A 14457-nucleotide genomic window follows, 5' to 3' on the forward strand; every position below is an offset into this window, starting at 1 on the left:
CAGCATTAAAATGTGTATTACTCTGGGAACAAATAGAGAAACCAAAACAGAGAAACCAAAACATGCAAGCATGAAAAGCAGAGAAAGTTGCAGCTCTCTGCAAAGCAAAAACTGCTAGGCCTCTTGCTTGAGACACATCCAGCTGTACTAGAAAAATCCAAGTACAGAACAATCCTGAAATGTCTGACAAAAATCAGGATAAAATTTGGTGTATCTAGTACAAGGGAATTTCTTTTACGGAAGACAGGTTTTTACCAAGAAATGCAACTGTAATACTGTTGTAATACAGATGTTTTATCTGTACTCAACCCCAGAATTTGATCAAGCTGATCCAAAAGTCTGGAATTCATTAAGGGTAGAGGGATATCCATGACATTAGTCATATTGATAGGAAATTAATGTAGAAGAAGTATTTTTAAGGAGACACAGGAAACTGCTTTCACATGCAACCACCTGTGATAAAACACAGCACTGTATTATAATTCTCAGCATCAAAAGAAACTTGACAAATAAGAAGATTACAAAGCAATTCATGCCTCCTTCCTTCAATCCCTTTGCCAAGACTGTTTCAGGAAAAAAAACTGGCCAGCAGCAATCAGAAGTGTGAACTAGCAATTCTTTAAACGCTAGATGGCATCAACACCCTGGATGTCATTTGTATTTTTGCTTCACTAAACCTTGAACAAAGAAAGGAGAAAAGCACCTTGCAATATGTATTCCTTTTAAAGTGACTGATATTAAACTTTTTTCAATGGCTAGGAAACATGAGATGACTATGGTGCTTTTCTGGTTTTGTTTGTTTCCCTCCCCAGTTAGACAAAGCTTCTCTTTCCAGCAGACATCTTGTTTGTCAGCCGCCTATAAAATATATGTGGCCCCCTCAGAAGCAGCTCATTGATAACAATACCTTTAATGAAAAAGACAAAATTAAAAACATATATAATACCCAAACTTCCATTACCTTCCAGTCTCTTGGCAAGAGATACATGACAACAGACCCCACAGAAATGAATGTGAACAATCCAGGAAATGTATGGTACAGTGTCAGTTATGGTTACATGTGGCTGTGGGCAAACTTTGCACTGATGAGCAATCAAACTGAAAGGTATTCAGAAAACCAGCTAGAAGGATACCCTGAGGTCCAAAAAAATCTGTTTTAAGGTAACAGACTGAAGACACCTCCATTTCAGTTTTGTAACAGAAAGATATGAAATTAATAAATTATGAATTGCAAAAGCCTAAATACAGCAGGATTTTGAGTACCTTTTATGCAGCAGACTGTAAATAATAGGAGCTATTTGGACTAAAAATAGACAGACAAAACCTCCATGGCAATCATGATCACTCAGAAAATGGGTACAAAGGGCAGCTTCAACCTTCAAGAGGAGGATATGTTAGCAGTCGTCTGATTTACAACTTTCTCTGAATAAAACTCCACACATTTACATTGAACCAGAATTTCGGCAAGCTTGTTCTAAACACCGGTCACAAGAAGCAGTAGAGATGCTTCACCCTTAGCTAACACTCTTTCCTTAATGACAATCAAAGGTAACTTTCTCACTAAATTTTTCAGATTGAGCAAAAATAAGATATTGCCATGGGTAATCCAGGAATGGAGGCAATATTGCATGGTGTGAAGAAATCTTCTGATAGAGTAGAGCTGGATTTTATTAATTAAAATGCTAAGCTAGGAAGGATGAATTCAACTGATGAATATGGCTAATCTTCTAATTATAATATTCCAACAGGATTTCAGGGTCCCTTCCTTTTGAAGTTAATTGAAGTTTTCCCAGTGATTTTAACATAAGAAAGATTAGGATCTTTTAGCAAACTGTCCTGTTAAATTATTTCTTGTGGATTATTTTGATAATTTCAGAGAATGTACTTACAGTTAGAAATTTATGCTTGTCTCCCACAACGTCCACATTTTTTAGAATGTAATAAAACAGTGAAGAAATAGGAAATAGCCAGAGGCTCAAGTGAAGTCACCCTACTGGCACTGCATTTACTGCATCCAGGTGACATATTCTTCACCCTGACTTTAGTCAACATTGGATCAGCTTCTGTCTTGCTCGACTTTAGACATGCAATTTATTTTTTTTTTACCTTCGGTCTATGCTTGGAAGAGTTTCAACTGTATTTCGTCATCTTACTTTTTGAAGTTAATTCAATACCTGTCACTAGTCCTAAACAGACAATTATGAAATATACAGTCCTTTATTTTTGGAACAGCAATACATGGCTACCTATCCCTGCATAGCTGGTGCTATCTGTGAATACTGACTCAGAGGTGCTTAGTTCCTAACTTGTGTAAAGTTTTATTTACTTGCAGTGAGTCCAGCAAAATGACAACTGCTGCACTTTAGTCAGCACTCATAGCAACAAGCTAGTCCTTGCCTGCAGATCAACTTTAGCTTTATGATGGTAACTCTAACTGCTGGTTTTCATATTTAATCCCTAAACCTACTGCTCCTATGCTTCTTGCAACACATTGTGTGACAGTGTCTGACACTAAGGAGACACAGCAGCCTTTCAGTAACCCGCAGTCCATGCTGTATTTAAATGATAATCTATCCACTTTCTCCATTTACAAATTCTTTTGCTCTTTCCCAGTATCTAAGACCTGTATAAAACATCCACAGACAAGTTCTCATTTGTATCATAGCTTCACCAGTTATTAAAATATGAAGAATTTTCACCTGCGACAGCATGTGAGAAAAGGCTGCACTCTAACAGGAACAGCATTAGATCAGATACCTACCCACGCATTTTGGTTCCTTTGAATCCCACTGAGAGGTTCCCTGGCAGGTAAGTTTGCTGTTTCCTTCAATTTCATAGCCCTCATTGCAGGTAACAAAACATACTGTCTTGTAGGAAATATCAGCTGTTGAACAATTAATGTGTCCATTTTGAGGAGACCGAAGTCTGGGACAGGTTCGAACTGCAAAGGGAAAAAGCCACCAGTTCACTCTCAGCATGGAGTATCAGTGGAGTTACACTGCTTTGCCCAGTTTTTCAGAGCTAGGAGAGATACTGTCTTGTACATTAGTTACAGCAATTTGTAAGAATTTAGGGAATAAAGCTAGTACAGAGCAGATTTTTTTCAAAGGCTTGATATCTTCTTCTTCCTGAAGCAATCTTACATAGAATGCATGAGGTTGGGCACACACTTCCAAGCTAACCTAAGTATTGACATAAATTCAAACTAACAAACTAACTGCATCTGGTACACAGTATGGGGTCTGAGCTGGCAGTGTCTATCAACCTTCAAAACAGGATAGCTTCAGGCAAATGGAAAACTGTGAAAATGTGTGTGTTCTTGGGAGTTTCTAGTCTCCAACAATGCCTGAGAATTTTCTGGGGGGATTTCAGGCTGGCAGGCTGGTATGGGCTGAGTACACACCAGGGAACAGGCTAAGACCTTATGAACAGGTCAGATGACAGCGTCCCAGTATTCAGGAATTTTCCCAGGCACTCTGGACTGCATTCAAAGAATATAGACAAGTGTCAGCAGATCAGAAGAGAAGATGCTCAGCATGCTGCAGGAGACAGAGAGAGAAGGAAGGAATACAAGCTGTTTGTATGGCTTGTAAAGCAGGTCTGTGAGAGATGAAAAGGAACAAATCAGGTTGTTGCTGAGACACAAGAGACCCTTTCAGGTGTCATGCATGGAGACAGTCCTGGCTGTTGCTCAGCACAGATGCTTTTCTCCTGTAATGTCTTGCAAACATTGAAAGCAGTGTGATTCCAAGGAGAATTAAGTCCTGTGCAGGATGTGTATGCAGAAAGGGAAGCAGGGAAGTGAAGAGTGATCATCAGTTTGTCTTGTGGCTTTACTACTGAATCCTGATGCTGCAATCTAGCACAAAGCTACTCTGTAATTAAGATTGATCCCAGAAGAGATGAATGATTGTACTAAGAAAAAAGTAGCAATGGTATGACCAGGGCTTATGTTCTTTGTTTCAATATCATAACCCAAGACTTTACAGTAAGACCTCTTTCCTTCCTACTGCCTTTTCAATGCAGATCCTTTTCAGCTAGGATGTCATGCTTCAGCATTTGTGTCCTTGGTCCCCTCCAGACAAAACTCTGAACTATCTACACATGCCCTCACTTTTGTATCACTCAAGTTGCTAAGCTGTACACACCTACTATCTGGACATGAGTATGTGATGGTTTAAAACTCAGCTGACCTCAGCTGACGTTGGCAGATACTGTTCAGTATGTCCAAAAGAGGGATATAAAAGCATAAAGGCAAATGGTGTGATTGCTCAAATATATAACCAAGGAGACTGCTTGTTCCCTAAACTCACAGAATCACAGAATGGCTGTGGTTTGAAGGGGCCACTGGAGTGGCCCAACCTAGTCCAACCACTCTGCTCTGCATTGATCATCCTAGAGCACATTGTACAGGGTTGTGTCCAGACAGCTTTGAGTATCTCTAGTGAGGGAGACTCCAAAGCCTCTCTTGCTGGTCTGTGCAAGAGCTCAAGTCACTCTCACTGTAAAGAAGTTCTTTCTTACATTCAGGTGGAACTTGCTGTGCATCAGTTTCTGCCCACTGCCTCTTGTTCCATTGCTTGGCACCACCAAGAAGAGCCTGGCTCCCTCCTCTTCAGGTACTTATATACATTGATATGATCCCCTCTCAGTCTTCTCCAGCTCTCCCAGCCACTAATCCCTTCCTCACAAGAGGACCTCTGCTCTCAATTGTTTTCCACAGCTTCTGTTTACCCTGCCAGCAGGAAGGCAACCTCTGGTGATGGGTGGTTTCAGAGAGCTGCTTCTCTGCTGTGATGTGGGAAGCCGATTTTACCAATTACCTAATATTGCTCCTGCCAGGTGGGAGGTAAAACACGCTCTCCTCTAAAAATGCACTCAAAGAGAAACCAACTTGGCAACCTCTCCTTTCTCCAGTAATTGTTTACTCTGCATGCAAGTGGACACCACTAGACACCTCAAACTAATTAATGGGTATGTGGGCTGAATGCTGCTTCAAATGCAAGCCAGCTCTACAATTATCAGTAACTACATAGCTTCTGAAAGCTACAAACAACAGATGTTAAATAATGCATTTTTAACAGCTATAGTGGCATCTAAGTGGAAAAAAATGTAGCAAAACCTATGAATATGGGATAAAAGAGAAGGAAAATAACCCACCCAGCTGTACCTAACATAACTTTATATTACCACTGTCTCACATTTACTTTCTGAAGATATTACTACTCCTGTGTTTGCATATACACAATAAATACACTTTAGGAAGTGTATTTAAAAATGATCCTGAAATGTTCAGTTTGTGAGGCACTCTGAGCTTCAGAGAAGATTCTTAATAGGCTGTATCTTAACTCAAGTAGGGGGAGTAATAAAAACATATTTACAACTGAATCTCATATACTTTATCCACAAAAACCCTTTCTCTTTTAAGGTTTTCACCCATCTGCAGTAAAAAGAAGCAAATTCCATCAAACCCTACTAGTTAGGAAGCTTGAATGAATTAAGAGCCCTAAGGAGACTCTTGTCAATGTTAATGTCAATGCCTACAGAGAAGGCAGTCTCTTCCTTACACAGCCACAGTGCTCTTGTCTCCTCAAGTGTTTCAGTGTTCACACTTACTCAGTATCTCAGCATGGCTCTGACAGAAACCTGTACCTGAGCCCATGTTACCTCAGTCATGGTTCCAAGCACTAAACACCAACCCATCCTCTTATCAGCAACACATTTTTAATGACCAAGAAACATTTCCATAAAGCAAGTGAAAGCAGCAACAACAATTACAGTATATTCTGCTTGCCCTGGGGTTTCTCATAATACATTTTTTCTGGATTAAATATATGGTTTGCAGTTGTTTTTTTTTTTTTCCTGGGTTACTGTTAATTGCATGACATATGACTGCATTAATCACTTTCTAATAGCACAGCAGATTTTAGCTAGCAAAAGAACTGAGGAGTATTTAATGTCAAAATCAAAAGCACTGGAAAGGGATTTTCCTTCACTCTCCTCTTCCTAATTTAAGTGATAAAATACTCTCAGGATTAACAAGACAGCTATAAACCTTGCCTTTGATCTTGTTCCCTTTCATAGTCTGAGTAAATCAACACTAGCAGACCCAGCACATATAACAGTAGGATTTTAATTTTTTTTTTTTTTAATTGGAAGTCTTCAGTATGATGGACAAAGGCACAAATAAAGCAAAAATATATTCTTCCAATGCTTCAAAGGATATATTAGCTCAATATCAAGACAGTATCTCAATGCAGACTTTTCCCTTACCTTTCAAATTCCCTGTTAAAGAAAGACCACACCCCAACACCAAATAGGTGATTTTTTTTATTAACGCTCCAGCAAGATTTTCAAGTACTAGAATCTTCCACTTCTCCATGAAAGAGAAGATGAAGAATCCCTTCTTAGTGGCTGACTACAGCTTTTCCCATTTTTCTTTTTTTGGCAGAAAGGCCGGCTGTATGACAGAAGCTTTGACAGAGGGTACTCTTTCCCAGTATCCCAGTCTGCCTGAGGCAGCACGCATCATCAGTCTCAGTTTTGACCACTGGAAAGTCCACAGATCCAAGTCCCTCAAGATACCCTCATAGTACTGGCCAGCAATTTATTTTCTCTTGAAATCTTCTCCTCTTGTCACTGTAAGTGAAAAAGGAAACCTAAGATTTCTGAGATGATTTGAAGAAAGTTCCTACAAATCTAAGGTGAAGTAAACTGCCATATCAAGAATGTCCCAAGAAAGTGACCTCTAGCTCAGATTCCTCCTTTCAGAACCATAAGCTGCTGTTTCTTTCAGGGCTGTAGTGTTTGCTCTACTGTCATAAAGTGCTAACTCCTCCAAAGATCAATCCTGCCTTTTCCCCTGAACACAAAGTCGGGACAAGAGTTACAGAATGAGCTGATGGCTTTTTATTTACTAGCTTCCAGTGCAGCACATTAATGACATATGTACTGTCAATGAATAAAGGCATTCAAATCAAATTAAACATGCTGAACTACATCTTCTGACTGTTGAGGAGATGAGGGCTTCTACCTGCTTTATTTCTTTTCATTCTCTCCTTGGAACACATACCAGGCAGAAATATAGGCATGAGATTGCAGTTTTCATTCTAAATCGTAAAAAAATCCAACCTCAGGCAGTTTTGTTGTAGCAAAACAAAATTCTGTTGCTATCAGAAAATCCAGAAATAATGTTTTGCAGGATGCTCTTTCTTGTGTCCCCTCTCTTTTACACCTTCTGTTTATTGCTGTCAGACATTCTTTTATAGTGAACTTCTAGGGTATTGTCAGTCATTCCCTATTGAAATTCTACTCAAAATTCTTCTGAAGACCCTGCTGAAGTCCCAAGCTTCCCTATTTTTGGTAAGAAGAAATTGTAACAAAGCAAATTCGAATTCTTCCATGGTTAATGTCTCCCCAACACCAATACCCCTCTATGCTGAGTGTGGTGGATGATCTAAAACAGCCAGGTGGCAAGGTCTAGTTACATGTTTAAATACTTCGTGGGTTCACTGGATTTATATAGTGTAGATACAAAAATTCATGCAAATTAGGTAGACAGAAGTAAAGAGAGGTTTAAGGAAAAAGACTATATATCCACTTGTAAAAGACTGCCCATCTAGCATATCTTGCTCTGCTTTTTCTGTTGTTGAAGTCCTCCTTCTGTTTTAGAAAGGAAGGAAACAGAGTGATTGGGGTGGCAGCCAGCCTTTGGAACTTTCTTTCACGCAAGGCCTAACAGGATCAGATCTGCACACCTGATCATGTAGTGAGTAAAGAAAACCACTGCTAAGAATGAACAACAACAAAAAATACTTTTCAAACACATACCTCTGCAAGTAGCCTCTGATCCAGACCAGTGCCCATTTGGTTGACAAAGCCGGATGCTGCTTCCCACGAGATCAAATCCTGGTTTGCATCGGATTCCACAGGCAGCATTAAAGTAATTGTTGCAGACATTCTGGACAAAGTGACCATTTTCAGGGGGCTTCAGTTCAGGGCAGTGAACAACTGAATAATTAAACAACCACAACAAAGTGGTTACTAGCTGGAGTGCAATAGGCCACTGAAGGAAAACAATCTTTTAAAATTTCTAACTCAGCTTGCACCTTGGCATTTTTGCTGGTTTGGAGTGACAGAGAAAATCTTGCATGCAATTTGACATGTCTCTCACAGTGCAAAACCACATAAAAAATTGTCCCAGCACTGCACTGTGCATTCCAGGGATATTCTGTTCCTGGATGGAAACACCTACCTTCGCAGGTTTGTCCTATAGCACGATATCCCTCCTGGCATGTGCAATCCTCAAGGGAGGTACTTCCTGGTGGGGAAGTATGATTCTCATCAGGACAGGAGATACAAGTGCTGATTCCACCTGGTGAACCTTCAGGCTTGTAAGTTCCTGGTGGACAAGCTTTCAGCAAAAGGAAACAGAAAGGAATTCAGGACATTTACCTTTTACCTAGCATATTTTTTCAGGTGTTGCTTTATTCTTATTTACTCATTTGTATATTCTGTGTCAGTTAGGCAGGAGCATTCTCCAGTTAAAGTACTGCAGAGTTCTTAACAGGTTTGAACTAATGCCTGCCAGACTTGATGGAGTTATCTATAGTGACTGTCTGGGGGTTGACATTAAGTCCATGATTAATCATCCTGAAAAGAAACCCAGAAGACAAACCAGATTTTCACTGACATAACCTGTGCAGATCTTATGAAGACATGCTTGATTCAGACGTGCAAGAAATTAGTTTAGACTTAATCCTTGCCATTCAAAACTTCACAAATATTTAATGCATATAGATTCATAGTAAAAAGCTAATACAAGCCAGCAAAACTCCCTGCCTTTGATTTACATAGTCATATGATATATATGATCTACATACTAAATGTGCTAAAATGTGAGAGACACAAACAATGAAGGAATTAATCAAAGCAACTACTCTTTGAAGTCTTTGCACTCATTTATACTGCATTTAATATTTTTAATTCTGTGCACCCCACACACAAGCTTTAAAAATATTCAGGTGATGTTTTCTAAGGCAGGGAAAAGGCATGAGAACTTCACATGGCTTGATAGCTGAGTCTTACTGTTCTCTGCCTTGAATTCTATTCTTCAGGAAATCACTGTAATTATTTGTCTTTCTTCCACAAGATGTGTGAATTAGAGGAGTGACTAATCAACAGGTGCTGCTAAATTGAAATTTTGAATGACCAGATTACCACTTGAAACAGAACGCAAAGACACTTGTGCTGAAAAATGTTAACTCCTAATGAAAAGTTTAGGAAATACTCTGAGAAGGTTATGCAATAGAAACACTGATACCCAGCCCAAAAATTCTCACTCCATTAACTCAACTGTCAACAAAATGGCCACATTTTCTCCTTCAGGCTGCAGGTCAAGCTCTCATATTCTCCTCTCGGTCAGTTTGTACCATTTGAAGGGAATAAAGAACTGTATAACCATGAACATGCTCAAGTGACTTCCTTCTTACACAGTTAGGTGTGCCTTGCTTATGAAGCTGGTCTCTCCTATGGATCTGTATTTCCTGAAGTCCAGACATTATGGCAGCAACAACCTCATCTTTGGTAGGTGTAAAACAAACTCAATCTAATCTGTGATTTAGATGCTAAGATACTCTGCCTCTTGTCTTACTAATCAAAACCTACTGCTTTCTAAAGTGGGGGGGGGGGGGGGGGGGGGAAACAACAAAAAACAAAGTCAAAAGAAAATCCATTCACCTTTTTCCTCACTTGCCATGAGAGAATTTACTTCCATAAGCCAAGTTTTATGGAATATACCCCACAAAAAATCAGCCAATATGAGGAGGTAGCACTTTCCAGAAGCAGGATGATTTTTTGGATAGCTTCCAGAGAAAATACTTTCGTTGGTTTTTCAGAAAACGTTGAGTGTTTTTTTTTGTTTGTTTCTTTTTTTTTTTTAAGAAAGGAATTGAGTGGCTTCCAGTTAAGAGCTGTCCTGGTTTTGTCCTGGGGGGAGGGCACACTAGGAAGTTTTTTCTCCATGAGAACTTCCTTTGTGGATTGATGGGACCAATTGGAGGCTGGTTTAGTCGTTGGCAGCCTGAGAAACCAATTGGAGAAGTCGGTTCGCTCCGTGAATCACATTTGAAGCAAGTAAACCCCGGGAAAGCTCCTCTTGCATTTCCAGGTTCTTACAGTGTGGCACTGGCCCAGCCCGGGTCCCTTCTAGTGGGGGGCCCGGGCCAGGCGAAGGGCCAAGCTCCGGAGGCTGCCGGGCCCCGTCTTTAACCAGGGGCCCCAGCGGCCAAGGGAAGGAGAGCCCATTGCTGGGATTCTCCCTTTTCCCGGTGCGGCCCTGCCCTGCCCCGGCTCGGAGCAGCCCTGGGGTGGCCGAGCCCGCCCGGCCGCCCTCACGGGCTGGGGGGAGGCAGCCGGGCCCGGTTCGGGAGAGCCCCCAGGGCTTTGTGTGCTGGGCAGGGCAGAGGGAGAACCCCCGGGCTGCGGCTGGAGCTGGGGGCGGGCAGCGCCGGGGGAAAGCCATGGACACACGGCCTTGGCACCCATTTCTCCTCTGCGTGCACTTTGCAGTTCTCGTCCTGCCCCTCCAGCGTGGCCTGGGCACCCTGAGATCCTGACACAGCTCCGGCATGGCCTGGCACAGCCCCTGAAACTTCTGGGTGAGATTTTCTTTTTTTTTTTTTCTTTTTTTTTTTTTTTCCCCAATGCTCAGATAAGACTTACAGACTTTGCTTGGCAGAGAGGAAGAACAACGGAAAGGATACACCAAAGTCAATGAAGCAAAAGCTAAGTTTTTAGATGGAAGGAGAATGAGGAGATGCCATGAAGGTTGGCTGAAATATCTTTTTGTCAGTTATAGGGGTGGACTGTACTTCATGAAAAATTTCTTTAAACCATTAAAAAAAAAGAGAGACATGGGGGGGTAGAGCAAGGTGTAAAGTGTTTGAAGAGTCCTTTGCCCCGAGGAAAAGGGGGAGATCTCTGTTTCTGGGAATGAAGTAGGAACAGAGAGAAGTGAGCTAAAGAGAACTTTTGCCTTTGTGTAGCTCATCCTTAAAAGTAATACCCCCATGACTTTTTAACATGGCCCACAACTCAGTTCTGGAAAGACTGTAAAGTGGGAGGAAATTCATGATAGCAAATCCCCGCGGCTGTTAATCATGAAAAAGTGGAGTCAAGAGAGAGCTCGTGATTTCCTCTCTTGGTAAAAGATCCCTATAGCTAAACAAGAAGAAACTCCTCTCCTTAAAGTGAACTGAAAAAGATTATTTAAGTAGGGAATTGACTGAAGTGTCCCTGTTTGTTGTTAAGCTGTAACAAAGGGAGAAAGAAGAACTAGTCTGAAAATCTGTTCTGAATTTATTATTATTATTCTTTGTGTTGTTAATAAAGTTTATTTTCTTTATTCCCTTTTTAAGTTTTAGGCCTGCTTTACTTTTACTCCTAATCCTATTTCACAACAAAAGGTAAATATATTACAATTGGCAAACCATAAACTATTATATTTTTGGTGCATTGGCCTGGAAACGAACAAACTAAACCGTTAAAGAGTCAACTTTGGGTGCTGAAACTGGATTCACAGATTTGTATTTTAAATGCACTTTTAAAGAGACAATGACAATACCTATTCAGTAAGGGATGTAAGTACAAAAAAAAGCATTTCAGGAAGGAAATAAAGCAGAAAAATCCAATCAGATTTAGAGATAGGAGTTTTTAATTTTTGTTTTGAGATTTTCAGACAAGTATTGAGAAAAAAAGTCCCTTCATATAATTCTCCTGTTCTTCCCATCCAAGACAATCTTCTTGGGCTTCTACTGCCTAATTTCTTTGCTCCATGCAGAGATTCTTGTTTTGGACATCACATGAGACTGAAATATTCTCTCCTGCTTTAGATCATCAGAGTATCAGAGGCATTTTACTCTGAAATCTCTGAAATATTTCCATCTGGCACTTTGTGAAGGTCTCTGTGCATTCTTTTTAAAAACTGCATCCAGCACAAAGTGATGAAGTGCATCCAAGAGGAGACAGGAAAGAGTGAAAATTAAGCATCACAGGGGACCTGCTCTATGACAGAGCTGCCATCCATATGCCAGTTGAAGTAAATTAGTCTCTTCTTTTCCATGTATGGCATATAAAATAACACCTAAACTAGGTGATTCATTCCAAAAAATCCCACCCCATAACCAACAAACCCTCAACCTAATTTCTCTCTTCCTTTCAACCTCACCTTAAATAAAAAAACAGCAGCAATTTTCTCTGTTTTGAGAACTATGGGATAAAAGTAATCAACCATTCTATGATGTGAGCATTTTTAACAATAAACCCAGTAATTTGCTTAGAGCTTTGAATCAGGCTGGCTTTGAAGCAAATGATTAATTCTGAAATCACACTTACAATTTGCTCTTTCCAGTCAAGCAGCAGGAGGTAAATAACACTGTTAAAATGGTTATTAATGTCTCTACTGAGAAAAATGTGTTCTGAAATGTCCTCATTCCCTTTGTATGCTTCAAATTCTTATCACTGCCTTTACAGGAAGCTGAACTATATCCTAACTTGGCATTTTATGTGGAATTTTTTTCAAGTCTGAATCCCTGCTCATTGATCCCACATATGCCCTAGACATATTCAAACTACAAAACTCCACCACAAGTTTTATTCAGAATCTTTGCCAGAAAGCACTGGCTTACAGAGGTATTTCCAAGTGTGTGAGATCACACAGCCTATCCTGAGATGTCAAAGAGATGGTTTAAGAATAGAGTATAAGCACCCTGTGCATTTCCATCATTTCTGTAACAGTCACAGAGGTTAGCCTGGCCACAGCTCATGTTAAAAATCATCCAAAATCAGCTGTGGATGAGCAGAGCCCTGGCTATCTGCTCTAGACTGTCCAGACTTGACCCAGCTAGATTGCAGACCCATCCCAGCCAGCACTACAGCATGGCCCAAGTCTAGACTCCGTGATGGATTCAAAATTAAGCCAGAGGATAAGGGGCAAGCACATCTGAAGAGCACATATGGCTCCATCAATAACTGATCATACAGTCGGGAACCTTCCAGGATCAGGCAGTGCCAAATTTCATTCTAGTCACCTGTATGCATTCATCAGCTCTGTACCAGCAAAATCTGACTACAGGAAAAGATCATATTCTTTGGTGCTAATCTAGAAAAACAATTAACATTTTTTTCAAGGTTTGCTTCCTCTTTCCAACAATGTCAAAAGTTGAAAAAGCCTCAAAACTGTGTGTGAATAAACCCCAGTGTAAATAAGCACTAATTTGGCACTGTCAAGAATGACAAAAAGAAGCAAGAATTAAAAATGGGATAACAATTTTAACAGTATCAGCCTTTAATGAGAAAATAAACTCATGTGCACATTGCATAAATGATTTCCTCAACAAAAGACGTGAATTTCTACATGTGAACCATGTTGTTCTCTGCCCAGAAGCCAAGGGAGGAGCAAATAAATGCTTTGTGTTTCATGTAATTCTCCTCTTGAGACAAGAATAGTGAACACTGAGCTACACCAGAGGATTACCTCTTTGTTAGAGGGTGTCTGGAAGCAGGGATTAGTGCAGTAACTCAAACAAGCACAAGACCCGAATTCCCCAAGCACACAAAGATGGCTCATATTGAAGTTGTCATCAACAACCTGCTTTCATAAAATGGTATATATTCATCAGCAATTCACATGCAGATTCTATTGTCTATAGTAATGACAGTGTTGTAATTTTCTGACCAGAAATGATAATGAAGTAATACATGGTTACTTCAGCACGCCTCATACATTTTCCTCCTCACATATGTTCTCCTAGGGTATGTAGCTATCTGAAAAATTGTAAGAAAATCAGCCGTATCTCTTCTGCTTTTGAACATTACTGGGCTTGATGACATGTTGGGCCACCAATGGAATGCACTCTCTTAAGTTGCACATAGAAAAGAAATCACTAGAAAAGAAATACAACAGGGATTTGCTAGAAACAAAGACCCACAGGGCAGACATAAAAACATTTCAGTCAACTAACCATACTGACAGCACAACTATATGTTGAGATGTTTGAAGTTAAACAGCAGGGAATTTTAGAAAAGGCCACTAAAAATGAAAGAAGAGGCTTTCAAATTCAGTAGGAATTCTGTCTTCCTACAGTTGTGAAAGAAACGACATTGTAATCTTCACAGAAGAATTTAATATTGAACAAGTGACAACAAAAATAAAGGTTTCAGAGATTCACCAAACAATATGCATTATCCAGTTTGGCTTTTTTAAAACTGTAAATACTAAAGCCAGCAGCAAAGTTAAGCGAACTAGAACTGAACCCACACAATGGCATAAAGACTCCTGTCTGGACTTAAACAGGCAGGGATCATGGGACAAGGGTTCTATTCTGTGACATGGGATCACAACTCTTCCTCTAAATGTACAAATACAAATTTTAAGGATAAACATTTCTGCATTAAAAA

General features: G+C 40.1%; 1 protein-coding gene across 1 annotated transcript in view; it reads right to left on the bottom strand.

The window, feature by feature from the left end:
• SVEP1 (sushi, von Willebrand factor type A, EGF and pentraxin domain containing 1) overlaps positions 1-14457 on the bottom strand; it is a 122752-nt gene that overhangs the window by 75557 nt on the left and 32738 nt on the right. The window contains exons 4-6 of the mRNA XM_062513220.1: positions 8255-8413; positions 7831-8010; positions 2762-2941 (exon numbers count right to left, since the gene is read on the bottom strand). Of these exons, the coding sequence (XP_062369204.1) occupies positions 2762-2941; positions 7831-8010; positions 8255-8413 (519 nt within the window). The remainder of the gene's footprint in view (positions 1-2761; positions 2942-7830; positions 8011-8254; positions 8414-14457) is intronic.

Source organism: Cinclus cinclus, chromosome Z (assembly GCF_963662255.1).
Source record: "Cinclus cinclus chromosome Z, bCinCin1.1, whole genome shotgun sequence".
Classification (NCBI taxonomy): Eukaryota; Metazoa; Chordata; class Aves; order Passeriformes; family Cinclidae; genus Cinclus; species Cinclus cinclus.